The sequence below is a fragment of the Mus caroli genome, unplaced genomic scaffold, assembly GCF_978045245.1.
Source record: "Mus caroli unplaced genomic scaffold, Mus_caroli_1 scaffold_16, whole genome shotgun sequence".
In the NCBI taxonomy this organism is placed as follows: domain Eukaryota; kingdom Metazoa; phylum Chordata; class Mammalia; order Rodentia; family Muridae; genus Mus; species Mus caroli.
Window position 1 is genome coordinate 37,136,068 of NW_028227271.1, and position 25,948 is coordinate 37,162,015.

Below are 25,948 nucleotides of genomic sequence, written 5' to 3' on the forward strand. Positions count from 1 at the left end.
TGTAAATGTGCAAAACCACAAACACCTAGGGTGAGGTCTTGGTGAGATGCCACACTGGGGACTAGGCATGTAGCACAGTGGTAGAGCATTTGTCTAGTTAGTAGGTGTGAGGCCCTGGGTTCCAACCCCAGTATATGCACACAGCAGAAAAGAAAATATAGCATTCAGAGACTATACTTTAGAGGTGGGACCTTGGAAGGAGGGTTCATCCCTTGTGTTTTGTACTAGTGAATCCATGTGCATTCTTTTATCCGGGTGTGCTATACTAGTACATCCATGTGCACTTCTGTGCACATACAGACATTTGTGTGTACTGTTGACTAGGACATGAGTGTGTACTGTTCTTTTTAAGACTACTATATCCATGTCCATGTGCATGCAGTGTTGTGGTATTATATTTACGTGTATCATGTTACCAGTATTATCTATGAGCACTGCTATTCCAGGAGATCTGTGTGTACCACATTATTCGTACATCCATGTTTACTGCTGTGCTTGTACATCCATGTGCATTGCTGTAATAATTCCCACCTGCTCTACTGCTACAAACATGTGTTCTGCCATTTTTGTTACACGCATGAGGACTGGTATGCAAGTACACCCATGTGCAATGTTGTATGTGCACAAATGTCTGTCTATGCTGCAGTTGTGCCCCAGTTGGGGAATCCCTGTCCTCATGGGCTTTACAGCCTTATTCTGACCACCCCAAGTCTTGTAGGATGGAGGCTGTTCATGTGACAGGTTAGGGTGACTTTTCCAGAACACAGCTCCTGAGTGGATGGCCCTCCCTATCTATTCTCTCACATTAGACTATGGGTGCTGCCCTTGTCTTTTTGTCTCCTACCTCATGAGACACGTGGGTCCTAGATTCTGGCAGGATGTTTTTGGCACCTGAAATTTTCTGTGCCTCTGTGTCACCTGCATGACTCTGACCACCAGTTGTAGCTTGGAGGTGTCACACAGCCCTTTAGGGCTTTTGCAAGAGATGAAGGATCTGGAGAGAAATGGCCCAGCTACACGGAAGTCCTCAGTGTCCCCAGCAGACCTCGGGAGGGCAGCCAAGAGCCAACCACAGCAGAGGAGGAAGCTGTTGCTTTCCGACGAGGAAATTGCTCCTGGGACATGCCTCCTCAGAAGCCTAGAGTGACAGCAAAGAGGACAGGCACCAAGGGCCAAAGGCAGGGTCACAGAGGGTCATAGATGTTCACAACAGGCTTCATGGGAGGTTCACTTGACATCGGGCAGGGTAAATCAACCTGCTGGGAGCTGAGGACTCAGAACTAAGGTGAAACCTGTCATTTTGAGGGTAGAAGAAAGAGACATATTCCTTGTTCTCTCAAGTGAGCATGGGGGGTGTGGGGGTACTGTGGATTGCTAAGAACTGGCTTCAGAGTAGAGCAGGAGAGAGAAGGAATTTAGGGGGACCGTTGCAGGTTCTCTGCTCAATCCAGAGTGGGAAGCTGTTGGCCCATTACACTGACAGTCCCAGGAAGTAGAGGCCATGCTGAGACTAATGCCTCCTTTCTGCCTTTATCAACCCCGGCATGATGGTTTAATGCAGGCAAATATTTGCCTATTGGTAATATGATGGCTCCTAGTTAAACATTGCTAGGTCAAGCCCAGCCCCACTTCCACAGTGAGTCAGGTTAGCTCCACTTGGTATCACCTAACAGTGCCTGGCATTTGAGAGGTGCAATGTGAGAATTGGCCTCAGTCTGTGAAACAGAGTGTGTCTAGGGAGCTGGTGTTTGTGTATGTATATATGTATGTATGTATGTATGTATGTATGTATGTATGTATGTATGTATATATGTCTTAGTAGCTCTTCTATTGTTGTGAAGAGACACCATTACCAAGGTAACTATTTAGAAAAAAAAACACATGTAATTGCAGCTTGTTAAAAATTTCAGTTATATCCTGGCAAGGAGTATGGCAGCACAAATGGTGGTGGAACAGTAGCTGAGATCTATATCTTGACCCATGGCTGAGGTGGGGGAGGAGAAGGAAAGGTGAACACTGGGCCATGTATGGGCTTCTGAAAACCTCAAAGCCCACCCACAGTGATGTACTTCTTCCAACAATCCTAATTCTAATCCTATCAGAGCTCCCTTCTCTGCTGACTAAGCATTCAAATATATGAGCCTGTGGGGGCCATTTTTATTCAAGCCACCCACCGCATTGTGCTTTGCCACAGGAAACTGAGGCTGTTCTTTGAAATGGGGAGTGAGTTCTAGGAAGCCTCAAAGAGCAAATACCCATTACCCATGGGATAAGTGAGACAGAGGAACAAGAAGTCAAGGAAGCTCAAGTCAGATGCAGACAACAGAGTACTTTTCAGGCAATGTGACTGGGGCCACCTGTCTCTGGACTGTAGCGCATAACCTGCCAGGGTCCTGTCTTCTACCTCCTGATACAGCTTTACTCTCCTTACCTTTTCATTTTCCCTTCCCCTCCTCTCTCCTTCTTCTTCCCTTCTCCCTTCCTGTTCCTCTTTCTCCCCTCTTCTCCTCCCCTCCCACTTCACATTTCCCTTCCCTCCCCTCCCCTTTCCTCCCTTTCCTTCTCTTCTCTCTCTTTCCCTTTCTCTTCTGATCTCAGACATCTGCTGTTGCCAGTGCAGAGCTCTAGAGACCATAGGAGGTGTGTACTTGGGATATCCTCAGAACACAGTTGGGAACATGGCATGTGTCCATAGTCAGTGGGTCAGCCACACTAACACTGTGAATCCCATGTGATGGGCCTCTGTCTGTGGTCTCTCCTCAGGAGCAGGATATTGAGACCCTACATGGCTCCCTGCATGTCACCCTGTGTGGGACCCCCAAGGGCAACCGTCCTGTCATCCTCACGTATCACGACATTGGCATGAACCGTGAGTTTGGGAAACTGGAATGCTTGGGGAGGGCTGGCGGAAGTCAGCTGCTCTTACTGCCTTTGGGACTTCTTGTTTCCAGCCTCAGCCTGGGAAAACCTGAAACATGCTCTGCTGTTAGTACTGGATGCTCTAGGGACAGGAAACGAGCCCCACTGCTGCCTAACAAGTGTTACAATGACTTAAAGATTAATATATGCAATGGCCTTTGATACTGTAGTCATTCTGAAAAGAAGCCTTGTTTCCGTTCTCCACTGCCCTGATCTTCCATACTCCCCAGCCCTGCCGAAAACACCTTGTCTCCTCTATGTCTCTAGAATGTCATACAAGCACAGTCCTACAGTGTGTAATCCCTCATGACTAGCTTAGTCCATGTTTTCAAGACTGATATATATATATATATATATATATATATATATATATATATATATATATATTGTAGCTTTGTCAATACTTTACTTTCTTGATGGTGAATAAGACCCTACTGAATGGAAACCACACTTGGTCTTCCATTTTTTTCCTCTAACACATAGCATTATCAGACCTGTCACAGTAATACCTCACTTCTAGTACCAATTTCTGTCTTAGTCACTGTTCTACTGCTGGGAAGAGACACCATGACCAGGGCAACTCTTACCAAAGAAAGCATTTAATTAGGGGCATGCTTATAGTTTTAGAGGTTTGGTCCATGATCACGACAAAAAGCATAAAGCAGGCAGGTGCTGGAGAAGTACCTGAGAGCTACATCCTGATCTGTAAGCAAAGAGAGAGAGAGAGAGAGAGAGAGAGAGAGAGAGAGAGAGAGAGAGAGAGAGAGAGAGAGAGAGAGAGAGAGAGAGAGAGAGAGACTGGGCCTGGCATGGGCTTTTGAAACCTAAAACTCTGCACCTCAGTGACACAATTCTTCCAACAAAGCCATACTCAATCCTTCTAATCTTTTCAAATAGTGCCACTCCCTGATAACTAAGTCTTCAAATACATGAGCCTATGGGGGTGGGGCATTCTTATTCAAACCACCACACTGGAGGATGGATACTCAGGGTCTCTGCACTAACCTGTATTATAAACAGTGTTGCAGTGAATTTTCACCCAGTGGATTTTTAAGTTGAAAGGAAGTAAGCCAGGCTTGATGGCTTATGCTTATCCTCTTAGCACTTGGGAAGCCAAGTCAAGGGGATTTCTGTGAGTTGGAAACCAACCTAGCCTACATAAGTTACAGGTCAGCCAGACTACAGAAAACAAACAAACAAACAAACGTCAAGTGTGGTAGTAGTGTTACATTCCTCTCCAATCTCAGCAGTCATGGGTAAGGAGATCAGGAGTTCAAGGACAGCATCAACTATATAGCTAGAGGTCTTTGCCTCAGCTCCTTAACAAATGGGAGACTTATCCTAGGAGACACAGGTAGATACCTCTTGCTTTACCTAACATACTTTTTGTTTGAAAATTATGTGTGCCTTGAAAGGTGTCCCAGATCTTAATGCCTGAGAGACCCAGAGAAGTTCAGGAGTGGATACATCTTGTACTATCCCCATGGCAACCTTGCCAGAGAGGAGACAGTGCCAGACCCTCAGCCACTTCTGGCACTGGCTGCAAATTGAGGATTCAAGAAGCTTAGGGGCCAGTTCTACACTGCGCCAGACATTAGTTCTATGACTCTTCCTTCCTCTATCACCAGAGGGAGGTCTGGTCGGAAGGGGTGAAGACTTACACTATTTCTTTTTAAGATAGAGTCTCATTATACAGTGAAACATGTCTAGAACTCCATGGGTATAGATCAGGCTGGCCTCGAACTCACAGAGATGCACACTTTCTTGGGAGCCCCTCTGCTGCTGCTACGTGAAGCAAAAAAAAAAAAAAAAAAAGTGAGTGTATACCTAACATCTTTCTCATTTGCCCCTTGGTGTGTCCTGCAGACAAGACCTGCTACAACCCCCTCTTCAACTCTGAGGACATGCAGGAGATCACACAACATTTTGCTGTCTGCCATGTGGATGCCCCTGGCCAACAGGATGGTGCCCCTTCCTTCCCAGTGGGGTAAGAGCAGAGACCTTCAACCCACAAGCAGATGAGGTGCATGTAGAGGAAGAAATGCCAGCCTGGGTAAAACAAAATTACCTATGGTAAAAGACTAGATTTGCCATCTCTAAGCAGGGCACAGGGATGCATGCCTGGACCCCAGCACTTGAGAAGCTTGAGGTTAGCTTCAAGTCATAGTAAAATCATATTAAATTTTTTTTAAAAGGAAAAGGAAAGAAAGAAAAAAAGAAGCCAAGACAATATATGTGAATGTATCATAACATTTACTTTTAAACTAGTTTCTTTTCTATTTGTGTGTGTGTGTGTGTGTGTGTGTGAGAGAGAGAGAGAGAGAGAGAGAGAGAGAGAGAGAGAGAGAGAGAGAGACAGTGACAGAGAGACAGAGGGAAAGAGAGAGTGTGCATGCATGCATGTGAATATTTATACTGTGCATCTCACATAGTCTGTGCAGCTATGGGGGCTGGGCTCGCTGACTCTCATAATATCTCATGCAGGAGGTCTCCTCCAACACTCGATGATGCCAGATAGAACATGTAGGAATAGCCCTTTCCCTGGGTTTACGGGCTTTCTGTGGTGTCCCCAGGACCATTTACAGACAGATACACTCTTTTATTACTGATCTCAGTTCTTAATTATTAACTTTTATCATCAAAGAAGAGAAGGGACATCTGGCTCCTCAGGGACAGGTCCAGGTGTAAAGAGCTTGTTCACCAGTGGGGTACAGTTAACCGTTAACCAGCTGACAAAACCAAAACCAGGGCTCTCTAAGTCACCCTGAGACTCCACTTAGTCTGAGACATGGGGGGGGGGGGGAGATGCAGAGGCTCTTACTCACATGTTCCTAAACCTTGTGCCCCTCCCCCCCGAGAGATATGTGAAATGTATTTGTAGATTAAGATATGAGGTGTGTGCCCCCAAGTTTACCTGATGACTTCAGGGTGCCTAACGTAGAACACTGTTGGAACAGAATGTGGCTTCTCCCTGCCCTCTCGGGTAGGGTCTGTGTGACACCCCTTGTCTTGGGGCTATCAAAGCAGGATTCGGGATCAATGGCTGTCTTCTCCTCTTTGGAGTCTTCTTCCTGCTTAGGAATCAGCCACTCTCTCTCTTTTTTTTTTTTTTTTTTTTTTTTTTAAATACCCATCTCCAGGAAGCTAACAGGAAACTGAAGCCTTCATAGTTAGGTGACTTTTTCATTATTGTACCTGGGAGGCTCTGACTCCAAGCTGAGGTGTGACCACTCCCAAAGGAGTCCCATGTCTTTGCCCCTCTTTTCTCCTAAAGGTGTCTCCAGTTAAGTAAAGTCACACCATCCAGGCTCTTCCCAGCTCTTTCAGGGTCCTCCACGTATCGTCTCTGTCTAGGGTCCATTTATCTATTGGGCTCTGTCTCAGCGTCACTTCCTCTAGGAAACCCTTCCTGAACAGTTGAACAAAGTGGATCCCCTTCCTTCTATGCCCTTCCAGCCTATCACTGTGCCTTCCCAGTTCAGAGCTACAGTGTTAGGGTGGGGTGTGCTTACCCAGTGGATGCTGAGGGGTGGGGTTGTAATGTCTCTGTGTGCAAGGGCCAGCTGGTACCTGAGCTTTCAGAATATCTTGTATGGGCGATTTGTTTCTCCCAGGGTCTGGGTTCTCAAGATCTGCCTCCCCATATACCCTACAGGTACATGTACCCCTCAATGGATCAGTTGGCTGAAATGCTTCCTGGAGTTCTTCACCAGTTTGGGTAAGAGCAAAGGACCCTTTTCCTCAAGGTTGTCAGGAAAGGGCAGCTGCTGGCCTCCTTCTCTACCTTGACCTGACTACTAAAGTGCAGGTTGGAGTTCTCAGTTGGGTCTGGAAAGGAACTTGCTACAGCTTGTACTCACTGTTTCCTCAACTGGACATTGTGCTCTGTGTCCTGTCACTGTGGCCTTGCTTCTTGAGTGACCCCCAACGCACATTCTGTCCCTGCCTCCTGATCCTATGGAACATTCTGGAAGAGTGTTCCCTGGGATCTTGGCTTCTCTTTCCAGACCCTCATTCTGCCCCTGCAGGCTCCCCTTTCTCTCTCACTTCAGCCTCTCCTCGGGTGGAACCCAATGGTTCTGGCCCAATTTGTTCTCATTCCAAGTTTCAGAATCCAGAAAAAAAAGCTTGGAAGTGGGGTGAGGCAACTTCTTAATGGGCCTTCCTGTAAATGCTAGGCGTCTCAGAGCCTGGGCTGGCCACAGTCAGGGGAAAAGGAGCAAGAGGGTCGAGGCTTTCAAGGTCACAGCTATGGACCTGCAGGGCATTCAGGGCAGCCTGCCTCTCATGGCATGGGCAGGCTTGTCAGCATTCTCAAGAATGACATACAAGGGGTGGAGCTTTCAGGAGTAAGTGAGGAAAGTTTATAGGAGTGGGCAGGGGCTCCATCACATCTCCCTTTGGCGACCTGAATCTTCATTTGGTTTCCAGGCTCAAGAGTGTCATTGGCATGGGGACAGGAGCTGGCGCCTACATCCTGACCCGCTTCGCAGTAAGTTCTTGGCAGTTTGTGAAGTGACATTAAAAATGATTTAGGGGCCGGGGAGCTAGCTGAGTGGGCAAGAGTGTGCCGTGCAAGCATGGAGAGTTGAGGACTGGAGTTGGAATCCCCAGAACACATATAAAAGACAGGCATGGCTGCAGGTGCCTGTGACCTCACTATGGCAGTGGGGTGGAGACAGGGGCATCTGGAGAGGTGCATACATGCATCCATACTAACTGCTTTGGTCTTTTTGGTGCTGAAATGCCACACTAGATAGGACTTTTGATTACTGGTCCTGTTCCCTGAACCAGAAATGTGGATGGCTTCTCACTCATAGAGACCTCTGATTTTGTACTGTTTTATCTCTGTTTTGCACTGTTTTGTGACCCAGGTCATCTGGAATTCAGAATTAAGTCTCAATAAGAGTCAGACATGTGCTAGTGTGACAGTGACCACTGCTAGCACTGTCTTTACCAGTTATCTTAAAGAGGTGCATGCCCTTCAGCCCAAGGTATTTTGATGCTTAGTAAGTGTCGCACCTTGATGGTGTCCAGGGGTACCGTCAAAGTACAAATCAACATGGGCATCAGTCTCACCTAGATGCTAGCATAGTCTTGGAGTCCTAAATACCTAGGAATTCCAGGAATCGAGCCACAGGGTATCTCTGTGCCCTTCTCACTTAGTTGTGGCTTGGCTATTGCACACTGGGCATCTGGGGAAGCCAAGGCTCTGTGAGGTGAGGAGACATGCAAGTGCATTCTTTCTTTTTCTATGGCTTCTTCCTCCTGCTCTCTTGAGGGCCTAGTCCAGTTTTGAATGGTACCTCAGTTCTGCACGGACTCTGCAGGGAGCCATTAACATCTGCTCTCAGGTCCCCACAGTTGCTGGCATCGCCCTCAGTATACGTCATGTTGTGTTTCTGATTACAGCTCAACAACCCTGAGATGGTAGAGGGCCTCGTGCTCATGAATGTGAACCCCTGTGCTGAAGGCTGGATGGACTGGGCTGCCTCTAAGGTAAGGGCGGACAGGGCAGATTGGTGAGGTCCCAGCCTCTACTCAGGGTAGCACCTTCTTGCCCATCACCTTCTTTCCTTACTGTTTAAGAGAGCACCCTTCCTCAGCCCTGTTTAGGTTAGCAACCATTTGCTGCTCTTAAAGGTCTTAGAGGTTTGGCCCTGGCTGCTGTCCCAAGGAGTCCTGTTGATCATGGTGATTTTTTTTTTTCCTAAGTGAAGATTGCTTTCTTTTTTTCTGTAAAGTCCCCATTGTCTGCCAAGGATCGGGAGAAATTTCTGATCAAAGCCACACAGGCTAATATGACGAGTCTCTTACTGGGATAGTAGTTTTCTTAGGCGGCTGTTGGGGAAAAGGGCATGGGCTACACCCATCCCTTACTGTCTGCTAGATGCTGTGTTTCTTCTTAATGTCTTGATAGAATTTGGGAGCCCTGTCCATCCCTGTAGGGCAGCCAGGAATGAAGAATCCTGCCTGGCTTTTATTTTATTTTCCAGCTGAGAAAGGGACATTCCATTTGGGTCCACTTGGCTGCTAGTCCACTGAACTAAGCCAAACAAGGAGGGCTGGGGCACTGGCCTCCAGCTGAGAGATAGGCTGTGGTTTTAATGAATTCCCCATGTGAAGTCAAGGCAGCCTGCATATCTAAGGCCATTGGTACCAAAAATGAGTATCAGAGCCTTTGATGCCTGGTGACTTACAGGATCCTTACTATGGCCGGATGACATGGTTCCTAATACCTTCAGTTATAAACAAAAGACCTGAGATCTAGGGCCTTCAGTCCCCACTCCATCTCCAGTGCTCCACAGCTGCAAGTGGCCATTGGGCCAGTCCAGGACCCCAGGTCAAGTGTTCATCTCCCTTGCCCATCTCTACCCAAGCAGAACTACCTGTGCTATCTGCCTTCTATCTATAGAGCACCTAGGCTGTCTGACTCTTCTCTCTGCTGTTGAGTCCTATTTGCTGATTTTTTTCCTTGGTTCATCCTCTACAGATCTCAGGATGGACCCAAGCCCTGCCTGACATGGTGGTGTCCCACCTCTTTGGCAAGGTGAGTGGTGTAGACCTGTGTCCTCACGGAGCAGTTAACCATGTGGCACTCATCACAGAGCCACATGGGCATGTGGTACAAATGAGATGCAGTCAAGGGGTGACCCAGGCTGAAGTCTGTGAATTATTGTGAAGTATTGACTAATAGCCAGCAAGCCATTTATATGATTTTTCTTGTCTCTCCCACACTGAGAATTTTATACATGTGTACAAATTCTTCTGAACAAATGTACCCTGAGTTCTTTCCCTTCAGCTCTTCCTAGACTTCCCTCCTAACTTCATGTGTGTGTTTGTTTTAAATTACAAAACCCTGCTGGTACTGAGTCTGGTATGAGCGAGTGTATAGGGCTATCCACCAGAGCATGAACAACCTACCTGGGGCACATTCCTTGCTGAAAACTGATCTCCCTCCTCCCCTTGAGACACCTTCAATAGCTCCTCACCAGGGGTGGGGTTTCATGATAAACTGTTTTTTTGTTGAAGCACAGTGTGCTGCATATTTGAACAAATCTACCAGTCATCTCAGCAACTGAGATAATGGAAATGTCCTTCACCCTTCTCCTCCATGTCATTGCACTGGGAGCCATCCTCTTCTCGCTCCTCCCAGGCACCCTCTGCTCTGCTTTTTGTCCACCAAGTGACTCCCTTTGCATGATTATTTTAGAATCTACTCATGTTTTTTTGGACACCATAATAGATTCAGTACTGTGTAATATTCCACTGAATAGACATACAATTGGTTTCCTGTTGACCTGTGTTGGGCCTTCATTTGTAACAGTTTGGGGTCATTAGGAGTGAAGTCTGCAGTGTACATGTCTGTGGGATGAGCTCTGTGTCTGTGTGAGGCACTATCACCAGTTCTTTCCAAGGATTAGCTCAGGGAGCCTGTTCAGGAACTCTGTGACCATGAGGTAAACATGACATTCATTCCAGTTCGAGCTGAAGAAATTCAGACCAGAGGTTGAATGGCTTGGGTAAGGTCTCCAGGAGACCAGGAGAAGTATGACTGGGATTTGAACTTGTAAGTGTAACTATAACACACAGTCTCCTAAGTTGCTTCCTTTGCCTGGGTCTTACGTGAACTGAAGACAGAATAGACACCCATGTAGCTATGTTGATGAAAGGCCAACAGCCATGCGTGAGGCTGTCCTTTTGGCTCACATCCAAGTTCAATGCCTGGAAAACCCTTCGGTTGTCCAGATCCAGCGAAGCACTGCTTACTGGATGTAGCAGTCTCTGCTGCTGAGCTAATGAACGTGACAACACTTGAATGCCCTCCTGAGTCTCAGGGCAGCAGAAAATACCCTGCTTTGGTGTAACTCCTTGGCTTGTAGTTGAAATGGCTTAGAGCAACCTGAGGTTATCATCACACAGTCCAGACTGTCCCCAAGTCCCTTGAGGCTTTGATGATGTCCCCAAGTTATTGCTGTTAATTCCACCAGACTCCTCAGACCACTTTCCTCCAGAATGTCTTTGTTATGGCTAAGGCTCCTTACTTTTGATACCCTAAGGGGCAGGTTGCTCTGAGGTCTACCATGAAGCAGGAGTTCCGAGTTTAGCTGAGGCTCCTGAGGGAAAGCTGGTTCTCTGGTACCAGTAGCTATCACTCAGCGGTCCGCACCAGACTCACTCAGTTAGTTACCTCTGCCTCATCTGTGCCTTCCCTTCTTATCTCTGTGGCTGGAGAATGGTGACAAGCCTTCCCCTCTCTTCCCTCTGTAACCACAGGAGGAGATACACAACAACGTGGAGGTAGTGCACACGTACCGACAGCACATCCTCAACGACATGAACCCAAGCAACCTACACCTATTCATCAGCGCCTACAACAGGTGAGAGCCCTGTGCAGGTGCAGAAACTGCCAGGTCACACTAGGGTCCTCATCAGCTTCCTGCAGCAAATCTGGGATGGAAGCAGAGAGCAGGACCGGCCGAGCAGCTGTAGGTTAATAGGGTGGGGCCCAGGGAAGAACAATGGCTGTGTGGGAGCTGCCTGGCCCTTTGCACTGAGTGAGCTCTGCTGGGATCTGAGCTCCCACCCAGACTGTGGGGCCAGATGAGTGGGATGTAGCTGAGTGGTCAGAGTGGAGAGCTGAGGAGTGTGCCCAAGTCTGACTCACAATAAAAGCCCCTGTGAGTGGAGCTGAGCAAAGGATAGAAACATTGTAAGGATTCAGAACCCTAGAGGCTGCTGGGAGGAGAAGCAGCTGAGTGTAAAGGATGAGGTACCTGAGGTTTTCTGGGGGAGGGGACTACACAAGGATATTAGCATCAGTCAGAAGTTCTAGAACCTTCTAGTGAAAGTGTGTGAAGTACCTCTGCCACACTCCCAATACTGGGGCCAGCAGTGAGCCTTGCATACAGATCTGACCTAAGGCAGTACCTAAGACTTAACCTGCTGGAACTGAGTTTGCATTTGTAATGAGCTTAGGTTCTCTGATGGACTCTGGTACCTTTTCCCCAGTACTGTCAGCATCTCACTGCAGAGGCCCCTGGCATTCTCTCTGCTGTCTGAAGATGCAGTTGGGTACCAAGAAGAGGGAGATGGGCTCCTGACTGGACAGTGGGAATCACAGGAGTCCTTACACAGCGGCTAACGGAAAGGGGCTGTTACCAAGGCTATTTCCCAATGAGGGCGCAAATGCACAGAAAGGTTTAGTCTGCTTCCACAAGTCACACAGCTAGGCAGTGGCATGGTGTGGTGACTTAAATCCTGCCACGCTGGCTTCAGTCTCAGAGCTTCGGAGGGTAGAGAGGCCAGGTGTTCACTTGCAGGGATCAGCTCTACACTAGACATCTGCTAGGCAAGTGGAGCATCAGTGTAGGCTTCAGCACACATAGAAGAGCAGGTCTGAGTTTTAGAGATGACATCAGAGCTGCCGAGGGAAGGCTTCAGTTAGCAGTGGAGGGGTGCTAGGAGCCCATTCCTGAGCTCTTAGCAATGATAGGTAGGGGCTCTAGCTAGGGGCACAGGGAGGCAGGGACCTTTAGTGAGGACATGATTGTTTTACTGTAGAAATAATATTAATACTGATATCAAATTTTGGGCAAAATGAGGAGGGTTTTGCTAGAAACAGATGAAAACCTGCTGCTCTTAACTGCTTCTATGGACACCAAGTAGCCATGGGGTCTTGAAAGCTGCATGACCTCATGAAAATGACCTGTGGATGGTTTTCTAGAATGGTCTATGGAGGGTCCTGCAGGGTTGGTGTAGTGGGAATGGCTGCTGGGGTAGGTTTGTTCATAACCATGTGCGAAATATCTGCAGCCGGAGAGACCTGGAGATTGAGCGGCCAATGCCTGGAACCCACACTGTCACCCTGCAGTAAGTGGCTACTTTCTCCTATGTTGTCTTCCTGGCTTTATTCAGGGATACTGGTGGGGGCTTCTGCTGGGTGGGAGAAACTCCACCTTAGGGTGGAACACTACAGTAGAGATGACTATCTATGTGCTATCCCAGGGACCTGACTTGAACTTTCCCCTTTGAGTAGCTGGAGTCAGCATCAGGAGCGGGAGTGTGTGATCATATCTACAGCCCTTGAATTAGGAGGCCGACTGCCTTCATATCCAACACCAATGGCTTCATAAAGCCTATAGATTTAAAAAAAATGCAGGATCTGACATGAGAGAGTCCTGAATGTCTAGTAGGAAAGGTCACAGCTAACATATTCCACTGGCAGTGATGGTGTCTTTCTATGTGTGTCACACTGTTGGGTAGTTAAGAACCTGGCTTTGTCATTTATGCCAGACATCCCCCCCCCCATCTTAATTCCTGGCAGATTCCTTTTTCTCCTTCCTTGGACAGAGGTGCTTTGGAATGAAGTCATTAAGACACTCAATCATTGGGCTGAAATTTTATACTTATGTATAAGTAACTGCCAGCCCATTTTATTCAGAGTTCAAAGCAGAGGATCATACCTTAGAGACAGAGGCACAGAGGGCTCTAGGAAACCTAAAGAGCCTTTTAGAATCCTGCTGTAGCCTGAAGTCTGGCATCTAAGAACCTGGAGATGGACCCTAGGCTGACTCCTCTTCCCCTTTCCCATGCAGGTGCCCTGCTCTGCTGGTAGTTGGAGACAACTCTCCTGCCGTGGATGCTGTGGTACGTATCAGTTCAGCAGGCCACGGGTGCTCACCTGTATGACCCTCCAAATGCAAAGACATTGTTTAAAATGTGACATCACCTCGGGGCAGAGCTCAGACCAGCTTCTCTCTGTGGCCACCGGTTCTCACTACCTGGCCATCCGCTTCCCCTGCCCTCCTGCTTTTCATGGGCTCCTTGTCTACATGGCGGAATCAATGCTAGGATTCATGGCTAGGGATTCTTTCTCAGTCTCAGCTGCAGGTGGACGTTTCTGCTTAGCAGAAGAGCATGGCAGCTGCGGCAGGCAGAGCTTTCTGCCTCAGTCTATCCTTTAGCTCCCACCTGCACTACTAGGGAGGCACACAGAGGATGCCTACTTTCTGCCATTCTCACATATGTGATGTGACATTGTTGGTCAGAGTTATGACTATCTCGCTCTGCTTCTGCAGTGCTCCGTGGAGCTGGTTGTCCCTGAGTGGGCTCCAGGTCACAGAGCCAGTCAGGCCAGGCTCCAAAGCCACATGCATTTAACAACCTAAAGCCTGCCTTCTTTCTTTATGACTAAAGGAACACTGGTGTTTCAGGTGGTAGGACAGGGTGCAGGGGACTCATGACATTGGCTGTGAGTCAAGTACTTACCTGGCCTTTCTTCTTGTTTAGGTGGAATGCAATTCCAAATTGGACCCAACAAAGACCACCCTGCTCAAGGTAATGAACAGGAGTTGGCCTGCAGTTGTAATGGTTTCAAGGACTCACGTATTTTGGGACCTGAGCTATGTTTATTGAAGCATAGAACTGTTTTTGGAGCCATAAAGGCAGAGGCAGTAGGATGTCAGCTACATAGCATGTTCTAGGCTAGCCCAGATCGTATATTAAAACCCTGTCGCTGAAAGACAGGAAGGGAGGGAAACATGAAGAGAGAGAGGTAGGGAAGGAAGGAAGGAAGCTTGGAATCCATCTGAGGCTGCTAAGTGGTCCATCCCAGGGACTGGACTGCAGGGGTCTATACACTTTGCCTGTGTAGGTAAAGGAAGAGAGACTGGGAGCACAGGGCCAAAGTCTCCTTTTCCTAGGATGAGGCAAAGATATTTTTGCACCAGATCCCTCTGGGTAGTGAGAGGTTGTAAGGCCAAGGAAACAGCCTCCAACAAAGTCTCCTGAGTCACAATTACAGTGTGATTGCTACCTTGTGCTTAGAGGTCTACACCCCCCCCCCCCCTCAACAGCATGCAGTCAGGACTGTTTGCACATCCAAAGCCACCTGTGTATGGCAGCTGTGTCTGGGAAGTGCCCCAGGCTCGGGCTCCTTCCCGAGGGTCTCTCCTCACTGGGTATGCTCTGGAGGTTGGGATCTTGAAAGTTCCATAAGCCACTCTGGCTTCCAAAATGGCACAGTTGAGTCTGTATGTATGCTCTTAGGGGTTGATATGGAGTGACCTGTGGTGGATATTGCTCTGTATAAGCTTTGAGCAGTAGTTGCCAAGGAAGATAAGGGGTTACAGTCAACTGCAGCACCCACTCAGAGCAGTGCTGGGTGGGTGATGCTGGGGCCAGTCCCACTGAGCACAGATCGCTGCAGCTTTGCCTTGGGTGTTTGTTGCTAACCAGCCTCCCTCCTTCCTAGATGGCAGACTGTGGAGGCCTTCCTCAGATCTCTCAGGTGAGTGAAATTGTGGCTTTTTCATTTAAAACCTGTTACCTTCCACTGGTGGGATGTATGTGCCTTTGGGGCCCAGAAGCTCACATTTTTCCACTGTCTCTGTGTGCCAAAATGGTAGTTTATAAAGATATTCTACATGAAATGTGCTTTATAAATGTTGTGGAGTCACTCGATCCCTATCAAGCAGCCTTTGGGGACTGGATGACCTTGAGGGCCACAGGCTTAAGAGATTTTCCAGATGGACCTGGCTTGGCTATGGGTTCAAAATCTTGGTTGCCCTGCCCTAGCCTGGGGCCACTGGGAGCTCGAGCTATGAGCAGAGGGAGGGATAGAGAATATATGACATCAAAATATATGTTCATACACCCCCTCCATACACACACATACATGCATATGCACATGAGGGTTGAGCATGTGTGCCTGTGTGTGCACATATGTACATTCATGCGTATCTATGTGCACATGGATCCAGGTGTGTGGGGACCTGCATCTCTGAATCTACACAGCTTCCTTGCTCATCTTCCTCCAGCCCATGTTCTGCTTCCTGTTCTCTTTATTTGCTTGCAGCCAGGACAGACCTAGCCTCGTCCGGACTATTAAACACTATTTAAACACCAGTGGGAACTGACCTTCAAGCCTGATTACCATGTAACCCCTCCCACATCCCTTCCCAGGCTAGGTGTGTTAGCAAAAGACTTTCTCACCTCTGGCCACTTTGTACCTCACCTTCTTAGAGGCTGGAGGTGCTGGCATCTCAGCTCAGCATCATTAGAGGAAACTGAGGCTGCAGCGAAGGATTGTTGCCTATGGTAACAGTTGCCAATGATACCCAGCTGGCCCACTCTTCTCATTCAGAATCAGTCCAACTCCAACACAAAAGACATCCTTTTTCTCTGCAGCCAACTCATGTCACAAAATCCTAGGGGGCAACTTTTGCATAGCCAAATGTCACTTGGGTTCTTTGCCTCCTTGTAGATGAGTGGCAGGATTGTGCAGGAACCACATGGTCTCTGTGAGGAGACTGAGCCACTGGGTGGTGTCTTCCTGAACTGGGATCAAGGGATAACACATATATACCGTTGGAGGCACCTTGTCCCCCAGTTCAGTTAATTGAGTTGTGTAGAGGAGACAGTGGCTCTAAGAGTGGCCTTGGCACTGCCTGATCACTTATCCAAGTATAGCCTGGTTAACCTAGCTAGTGTTATAGCTACCCACCCATAGCTATTTTTCGTTCATCTTTCCTTCTATCCTTTCTTTCTTCCACTTCTTCTCCCACCCATCTTTTTCCTCTTCTTCAACTTAGCTTTTATCTTCTAGTCAGTGCAAAATCTGACCTTCTATACCTTTTCCTTCTTTGACCCTTGTTCCAGTCCTTCCTTCTCTGTTTCTTTCTTTCCCACTGCCCTCCCTCTGTCCTTCCCTCCACCTCCATCCCTTCTTTCTTCCCACCTTCTTCCCTCCTTCCTGCCATCTCTTCATCTCTCCATCCTTCTCTCCCTCTATTCCTCCGTTTCTCCATCCCCCTCCTTTTATAGTCCTTTCTTTTGTTCTTCCATCTCTCTATCCCTCTGTCCTTCCCACCATTTCTCATCTCTCTATCCCTCTGTCCTTCCCACCATTTCTCTATCCCCCACCCCCCATCCCGGCCTGTCTTTCCACTAATATTTTCCAATGACCATCCTTCCTTCTACTCATTCAATCTTTGTATCATTAACCTGACATGAACCACCTCGGGCACAAAGGTTCCTGGCACAGGGGTCTCTGGTTCATCCATACAACCTGCACTTACTAGTTCTGGTCCTTGGGTCCAGGCAGCTGCCACCAATTTTATTCATCTATGCCACCCACATGCACTTGGGAGTACTGGTCCTGGAAGGCTGGTGTCAGGTTTCCTGGAGCTGGTTGTTCAGAGTCCCTAACAGGCCGTGTGGCTCATGGCCTTGGGCTGTGAGCACAGAGTGTGTCTTCACCCTATATGCAGTTGAGGACACTGTCTGGGGGATTTTTGGGATAGCATTTCAAATGTAAATGAAGAAAATACCTAATTAAAAATTAAAAATTAAAAAAAAGAGAAATCTTGGAAGGTATCCATGCCTTTTCAACACTGAGGCAGGTTTAAGCTGTTTGTTTCTGGTCAAAACTGATTCTGGTCCCTACGAGCATCCTGGGTTTTTCTTCCACTTCTATGCTTTTCCTGTTTACATGTGGAGGCTCCATCTTGGGCCAAAGCTCTAGCTTACAGGTACAGGTGACCCAGGATGATCTATATCTTCAGCCGTTGACTTCACTCTCTCTCTCCTACAGCCTGCCAAGCTTGCTGAGGCCTTCAAGTACTTTGTGCAGGGCATGGGATACAGTGAGTATAACACCTTGGGCACAGAAAGGTGTTGGGGTGGTAATGTCATAGTCAGTGGGGGCTGGAGAGGGCTCTGTCATCTTGGCTGGCTTTAGCTCTTAAGCACTAGGCAAGTCTAAGAAAGGAGTATTAACAATCACACATGCCTGAATGAGGAATGGATCAGTACCCAGTTTGGTTTTTGTGCTGCATATGTCACACAGCAGACTAAGATGGTGCTAGCCTATCTCTGTGCAGCGTGTTCTCAGAGGACCTCATTGTGTGTTCAGTCTGGTTATATATATATATATATATATATATATATATATATATATATAAAAGTTGCTTCACATCTGACATTTATTTAGCTTTACATGAGAACCATTTAAAAACCACTTGATGCAAGAATGAGACAATATCATTATTGGCAAGGCTGGTCTTTGAACTCCTAATAGTCCTCCTGCCTCAGTCGCCCAAGTGCTAGGATTACAGACAGGAAGCACTATTCTAGGCTAGGACTATCTCTTTAAACACCACCATTGCCAACAATAACAACGAAAAACCACAAACCCAACAACAACAAAAACAATGGCCAGCAGCTGAATAAGGAATGCCCCTAATTTTGATCACATGCTCACTCAGGAGACCAGCAGTTGTAGCAACAATAGAGATGATAACAGTGATGAAGGATTAATAAGGATTTTTGTCTCCTTTAACCATCATAATAATCCTAGAAGGGAGAGGCTAAGCAGGCCACAAAGAGGTTTGAAGCTGATTGAGCGAGAGCTCTATGTAAGAGGGAGCCCAGAGTGCCTGAGATCGAAGTTAGGGTGCTTCCTTGATAGATCACTTTTTAAAAAAATCTATTTATTTATTATATGTAAGTACACTGTATTTGTCTTCAGACATTCCAGAAGAAGGAGTCAGATCTCACTATGGGTGGTTGTGAGCCACCATGTGGTTGCTGGAATTTGAACTCTGGGGCTTCAAGAAGAGCAGTCAGTGCTCTTTACCACTGAACCATCTCCCCAGCCCTCTTTGCTAGATCATTATATCAAGGAACTGAAGGACTGAGCACCCTGCTGCAAGGACTGGCTGCATCCTGCTTTAAGCTCAGAGTGAGCTTGTCAGTCAGGCAGTCTCTGTTTTCAGAGCTATTGCTCTGACTAAAAGCAGTCCTACTCAGTTTTTCCTGCCTACTGCTTGGCGTTACAGTCCATGCATTCTTCTTAGCTAGGAAATCAAACTTCATGTTTCTTCCCAACCTCACATACTCATTTAGAAATGATGGGCCTATTTGGTGAAGCTATAATCTCCATATGAGCGTTCCCCATGCCTGCTTCCCAGCAGGACAGACTGAAGCAGCCTGTTATGAGTGCCTTAGATAAGGTCCTGTTGCTAGGTATCTCTCTCCACAAAGCACATCTGCCTGTGGATATTCCTCCCTCCGCAGCCTGCTTTCCCTGGCGGTTATGGGAGAGAACTCCTGTGTAGTTGCGTTTCCCTTGCTGAGTGTGGATCACAGCTCATTGACTGCGTATTCAGGGAGGAAAAGAAGCAAAAGCAAGGTCTTACTTGTTCCCAAAACTTGCCTTCCATCTGTCCCCTCCTTTCAGTTTGACAAAGCTTCCCCATAGATCTAGGAGAAAAATAAAAGGGAGAGACACAGACCCAAAGGGCCGGTTGCTGAAAGAGAAGGTTCCAGCTCACAGTCTGCCTGCCTGTGATCCTGGGCTCCTAAGACGAAGTCCACTGTGTGTCTGGTGTCATGGGAAGCTGTCATTTCCTGGTGAGGTCATCAGGACTCAGAGATTTGGGTGGAGAAATAGAGACTCAGGAACAAACATACGGGCCACAGATGTGCGCTGACCCTACTTCTTTCTGAATTAAAAACAGGCTGTTCTGAGATGGTATATACTTCTGTTGTGTCTCAGCATTTGGAATGAAGAAGTGGAAGGATAGTGAATTCAAGGTCTTCCCAGCTACACAGAGTTTAAGGCCAGCCTGGGATAAATGGAGCTTTGCTCAAAACCAAAAACTAATGGATAACAACAACAACCAGGAAGAAAAGGAAAGGAAGGAAAGGGAAGGAAAGGAAAGGAAAGGAAAGGAAAGGAAAGGAAAGGAAAGGAAAGGAAAGGAAAGGAAAGGAAAGGAAAGGAAAGGAAAGGAAAGGAAAGGAAAGGAAAGGAAAGGAAAGGGGGAAAGAAAGAGAGAGGGGGAGAGAGAAAGAAAGGAAGGAAGGAAGGAAGGAAGGAAGGAAGGAAGGAAGGAAGGAAGGAAGGAAGGAAGGGAAGTCAGACAGACAGACAGACAAACCAGGAACAACACTGATTCTTTCTTTAAGGAGTGAATTCCACTGAACAAGGACTAATCCAATTTTGGGTGTCTGATCTAGGGCTGTGCTTCATTGGGGTATGGCATTAGTCACCCCAATGAGTAACCTAAGAGATCCCCACAAATAAAGCTCTTAAGCGTCAAGAATGCATTTTTCCTACAACTTCAGAGGCTGCAAATCTGAGGTCAAGGTTTGGACAGGGCTGGGCTCACTTTTCAAGGCCCTTTCTTGCCTGCTGGATTCTGCTAACTACATCATAGGTCTTCTGTGGCTTCTGGCTGCATTACACCAATCTCTCCATCCATATGGGGTGGCTCTCTCTCTTGTTTTCTCATTAAGGATATTGGGCTTTGGATTAGGGATCATTCTAATCCAGACGGACCTTGTCTTAACTAAATATCTCTAAACTAAGTATTCCAAACAAGGTCATATTCTGAAGTTTCAGGTGAGCATGAATTTGGGGGGAGCACTGCCACCCTAGATAGGAGGAGGATTGTCTTGTATCCCCTTCTGTCAGTCATCTGCTGTGGTATGCGCAGTTTTGGTCATGCTAAGGTTTGAGAGCTAGCAGGCTTTTGGAAGGCAGACAGATGGCTAACATTTCTTTAGGAACCATGTGGTGAGACCTTGGGGGTTATTCTTGGGACGTGCAGGAACTAACCTTGCTGGCTTCCACATTCGACTGCCTACTGACAGTACATTTAGGAGGAGGTTACACGAAAGTCTTCATTTTGCAAACAGTAACGGGAAGGCTTCAAGTGTGATGATCTGGTGGTCACCTAGCTAATAAGCACATAACAAACTGGGGGTCAGACCCAGGTCACAGCTCAGGACTCTTGCCATGTGATTGTTATGTGCCTTCCCCACATATTGGACTTTACTGTCCTCATTGTGAGTGGCACAGAGGGTAGATGGCTCCCAGGATGAAGACAATAGAGAAGTGGTGTTCAGCTGGGCTCTTACGATAGACTGTCATGGCTGGCAGCCAGGGGTAGGACCCACACCTGTAGAGGCTTCCTGTATCCTAACCATATTTGTCTTCTGTGTTCCCAGTGCCTTCTGCCAGCATGACTCGCCTGATGCGGTCCCGCACAGCCTCTGGCTCCAGTGTCACATCCCTGGAGGGCACCCGTAGCCGTTCCCATACCAGCGAGGGCCCCCGAAGCCGCTCGCACACCAGTGAGGGGTCCCGTAGCCGCTCCCATACCAGTGAGGATGCCCGTCTCAACATCACCCCCAACTCGGGCGCCACCGGAAACAATGCCGGGCCCAAGTCCATGGAGGTGTCCTGCTAAACAGTCTGTGCATCAGTCATCCTGGACTGGTGGCCTCTCCCTTAGCCCCCAACCCTTGCCTGCCACCCTACGCTAATGCGGTATTAATCTAAAGCTGCTTTTGTAAGAATGAACTCTGGCGGTGGCAGACCCAGGCTGTTCTGGCTGCCTCCTGGGACCAGGGTGGGTGGTGGTGGACCAAAGGCAAGAAGCAGTTCAGCGTACTGTTCTGCTAACAAGTGGCCTGGTGGACCCTCTCTCTACCCTCAGACACCGAACTGCCAAAACTAAGAAATAGATAGCTGTAACACTGCCTGGCTCCAAGCCCAGGCTGATCCAGCATTCTGGTTCACAGGCGTTTTGCCAGCCTGCCTACTTCCTGTTTCCTCCCCATTAAACTCATTCCTGGAAACAAACTTCTGTTTTGAAAGGAGAGAGAGAGGCAGGAAAGTTGGGCACCTTATTTTAAGTAGGGAAACCAAGAAAGGGAGAGAAAAAAAGGCAGGGTCTAGGGCAGGTAGAGGAAAAACACAAGTCTACTAACTAGGCTCACTTGAAGGAATTGATTTTAAAGTTCTGGATGCTGAAACCCACAACCTGTTTTTCTGGCAACCTTTTAACGTGCAAGAAAAACTGGTAACAAACCCCAGGCTTTATAGAGAAAGTGATCCAGCAAATGTGGGGCATCAGTGATTTAAGACTCTTGCTATGCAGTCTATGCGCCCTACTGTACCCCGCTCCCATTCCACAGTGAATGATACCTCTGTCCCTGGGGAATATGGTTTTGATTTGTTGTTGCATTCTTTGAGGCAGAGGGAGAACCCAGCAGGTGACAGGGGTCCTTGTCTGGGATGAGTCTCTAGGATGGGAAGGGTGGGGATAGAATGGCCCTGGGATTTTGAGGACTCTTGGTAGGGCCAAGTGCTAGAACCTGGTGGGTGTGATTTCATTGATCTGGAATCTTGTGTGACCGAGTCACACCTTGTCTCCCATAACTGATGCCTGGCATTGATTTGAAACTTGATAACTGAATATCTCTTAACTGGCCCATCGCTGGTTCTTCAGAGAGAACCGTGTGTTCTAGTGGGGGAAGGACTGGTTTTGGATTCTGTACATTCCATGGGGACTTGCTTCCCTCTCCTGCCTCTCCTGCTGACTGGGTTTGTAGCATTGGCCTCGCTAAGCAATGCCAGCCTAATGCCCATGCTCCATACTACTGCCTTTTGATTCTTACTGTGGCTAACCTTGGACCTTTCCTATAGGAAATGTGATCAGATCAGAGACACTTGATCATTGGGAGTCAGCCCTCAAAGCCTGGAGACTTCCAGGATCTTGGAGTTACTAGAGAAAGTAGTTAAGCCCTATAGGTGGCATGAGAGACAAGGGATCAGTTTACCTGCCAACACCTACCGTGGAGGAGTGCCACTGACCTTGTGTAGAAAGATCAGGGATCCAGGCCAGGGTGACTGAATGCTGACAAGAAATCACTGTATATGTCTTTCCAGGGCAGTTTCTTAATAAGATGTTTGTATTTATTTCCAGACCAATAAATTTGTAACTTTGCAGTGGCTTGTGTCTTTTCCTCTCCCTATGAGGGTGGGTGTGGCATTGTGGAGCAGGAAGGGGTGGAACTTTATCCTTGACACCAGAGCCCCTGCTGTGTGACCCTTACTTTTGGAATTCTTTGCCACAGAATGACCCTGACCAGTAGAAATGGCACTGTCTGTCATATAGGTTTCTAAACTTTCTGGTAGTGATATTAAAGGAAGAAGAATCAGGCGAAAATAAGTTAGGCATCCCTGTAGCCTAATTTATCTAAACGAACATCATTTCTATGCAAGCAGTCAGGCACATCTTTTTCTGCAGTAAGGAATTCAGTGTGCAGGCAGCCTTGCCACACACCAGGCACCTAGTAGCAGGTCACCATAGTGATGAGAGAACACTTTTCAAGCTGGAAGAAGAGGGAAGCATATAGGTTAAAAATGACTCCTGTTCTCACATCCCATGGGAGATGTTTGCTTTGTATGTTTGGTATATGTGTGTTGCATGCATTGTTGCACTTGTGTGTACATTTGGTGGCCTGAGGTTGGCATTGGGTGTCTCTCTCTGTATTGCTCTCCATTTTACTGTTTTTGAGACAGTCACAGCTGCATGTTTGCATATTTGGTGCTACCCAGGGTTAGTTTGTCTAAAGGTGCCTCTCCATCTGAAGACTCTATTTCCCACGTGGATGATTGTTTATGGGAGGCCACACAGTAACGGTTGGGAGCCTGTAGAGGGTGAGTGTTGTCTGCTAAGAAACTTGCTTCCAAGAAAGTGAGGAGGATAAGGAGAGGAGCTCCTTGGCACCCCAGCATATATGATGATTCTGGCTGGGGACCAAGGTCATCTCACCTCTGAGAACCCCCATGCTGTGATGCGGCCCTTGACAACATGCAACAAAGACACTTGACTTGGAAGATGGCTCAGTTGGTAAAATATTTCCCTTGCAAGTGTGACAACCTGAATTCAATTCCTCATAGCTCACATTAAAAAAAAAAAAAAAAAAAAGCTAGGGTAGCAGGCTCTGTGTGTTTAAGAACATTGGCTGTTGTTCTAGAGCACCCAGTTCAACTTGAAGCACCCACATGGGGCTTATAAGTGTCTGTAACTCCAGTTTCTGGGATCAGTACCCTCTCTACATAGGCACAGAACACACATGTGGTACAGACTTAAATGCAGGTAAAACATCTACACACATAAAATACTTCTGGTGGTACACGCTTGTCATCCCAGTGCTGGAAAGGTAGAGATAGAAAGATCACTGAGGCTACTCTGGCCAGTTAGGTTAGCCCACTTGATGAATTCCAGGCCAAAGAGAGGCTGTGTCTCCAACATAAGTAAGACAGAGCAACAGGCCAGATTATCCTCCAGCTCAAGAACACAAAAATGTACTTGCACAAGAAGGGGCACTTGACTTCTGTGGCTGTCCTCCAGCTAAGGAAAACCTTATACAGATCTCACGTGAGTCTTGGCAATGGAGTTTTATAACAGCAATTAAAAAAAGTAACTAAGATGGGCTCCAAAGAATCAGTGAAGTTGAGTTGATGAGTTAACAGTGACATCATTGATTGACGGACAAGTCCGTTGGTACAGATACCATTGTCATTCATCGTTGCTCTGAGAAGTGATCCCTGAATGGTCTGTGTTCCTAGGAAGCAAGATTTGCAGATACGAAGAGTGCTGATGCATACTGCATACTACCTTATTTTTCTCACTCATAAACTACTGATTATTTTTTTAAGAATGTGTATTACATTTATTGAGTGTATTTGTGTGTGTGCAGGTGTGCATGTGCTTGGAGGCCTGATGTCAATGTCAGACATCTCCCTTCATTGCTCACTATCTTATCCTTTGAGGCAGAGTCTTTTACTGAATCCTGGACTCATAGGTTTGGCTAGACTGGCTGGCCAGTGAGCTCCAGGGGAGTCTTCACTCTCCAGAAAGAGTAGCTTTCAAACTTCAGAGAGACTGAATGGCTTAACGAGCCACTTTCAGTGGATTATTATCTCCCTGCCTATAAATGGCTCACACCCTCCCCTATCAGTGTCTGGGGATGCTGGAATATCAGTGAGCTCCAGGGATCAGCACTGTGGGCCTGAAAGGTTTTCACTGGCCCAAGGTACCTTTGTTCTTCCATTAAATGGCCCTGCTCGGACTTGCAAGATACAATAGCTTTGATGTGGTTTTGTGTTATCCTCTCTTCCCTCTGCGGGCACTTCTTATATTATCAGTGAGCCTGCTTCTAGCAGCTCTTGCTCCTTTTACTGAAATGGATGAAGAAACCCACATTTTTCTTGTATTGTATAAAAGGCAGAATAATGAGGCTTAGAGTGTAGATCCTGAGATATGCTGTGTAGAGTGTACCAAATAGTGAAAAAACTGTGCCAGCATCTCCTTAGAATCCACATGTGATAGAAAGAGACAAGATTCCAGCAGGGCATGGATTTCTAAGTACAAGTGTCACGAAAGTATGAATAGGTAGGTGAATAATAAGAGAGATAGATAGATAGATAAATAGACAAATAGATACATAGATACAGATACATAGATACATAGATGATAGATAAATAATAGATAATTAATAGAAGATGACAGATAGATAGGTAGATAGATGGATAGATAGATAGATAGACAGACAGACAGACATATAAATAAATGGAAAGAAGATAATTGATAGGTAGGTGAAACCTGGAGATATATGAAAGATTTATGATAGACAGATAGATAGACAGTCAGAAAGATGATACATACATACATACATATATACATACATAGATATACTTACTTTTTTTTTTTTTTTGGTTGTGAGCCTAGCCTTTAATGGCTGAGCCATCTCTCCAGCCCACTTTTTACTTTTTGAGAAAGAGGCCTTCCTGCTCTGTTGGCCAGGCTGGCCTCAATACTGTACACCCAGAAAGTTGTTATGCCTTAGCCTATGGAGCAGGATGACAGGATCTCCAACTCTACCTAGAAATCACTATATATGTTTTCACAATTTCCTTCAGGTCTCATTTTCTCCAATTTCAACCAGATAATACTGAGTAATATTGAGTAAAGACCATTCATTCCCCCTGAGTCTGATGCACTCATACGACTCTGGACAAATTTGTTTTAAATCCTACTTTATATTTTGATTACTTCACAAAGCAGGTTTCCTTGTGGCACTTTCTTACATACTTTCTTAGTTGTTTTTCTCCCACACCCCCCTCCCCACAATCTCTTCACCCCCATCCCCCTCATTCTTGTCC

General features: G+C 47.0%; 1 protein-coding gene across 2 annotated transcripts in view; it reads left to right on the forward strand.

Moving 5' to 3' along the window:
- Ndrg1 (N-myc downstream regulated 1) overlaps positions 1-22,723 on the forward strand; it is a 42,399-nt gene extending 19,676 nt beyond the window's left edge. For both annotated transcript variants that reach the window (XM_021183153.3, XM_021183154.3), the window contains 13 exons: positions 2,764-2,869; positions 4,786-4,906; positions 6,575-6,637; positions 7,351-7,411; positions 8,332-8,418; positions 9,413-9,469; positions 11,197-11,300; positions 12,736-12,792; positions 13,518-13,569; positions 14,212-14,259; positions 15,176-15,211; positions 17,516-17,567; positions 20,938-22,723. In XM_021183153.3, coding sequence (XP_021038812.1) covers positions 2,764-2,869; positions 4,786-4,906; positions 6,575-6,637; positions 7,351-7,411; positions 8,332-8,418; positions 9,413-9,469; positions 11,197-11,300; positions 12,736-12,792; positions 13,518-13,569; positions 14,212-14,259; positions 15,176-15,211; positions 17,516-17,567; positions 20,938-21,179 — 1,086 coding nt within the window. In that variant the 3' untranslated portion in view covers positions 21,180-22,723. The remainder of the gene's footprint in view (positions 1-2,763; positions 2,870-4,785; positions 4,907-6,574; positions 6,638-7,350; positions 7,412-8,331; positions 8,419-9,412; positions 9,470-11,196; positions 11,301-12,735; positions 12,793-13,517; positions 13,570-14,211; positions 14,260-15,175; positions 15,212-17,515; positions 17,568-20,937) is intronic.
- Positions 22,724-25,948: the final 3,225 nt, after the last annotated feature.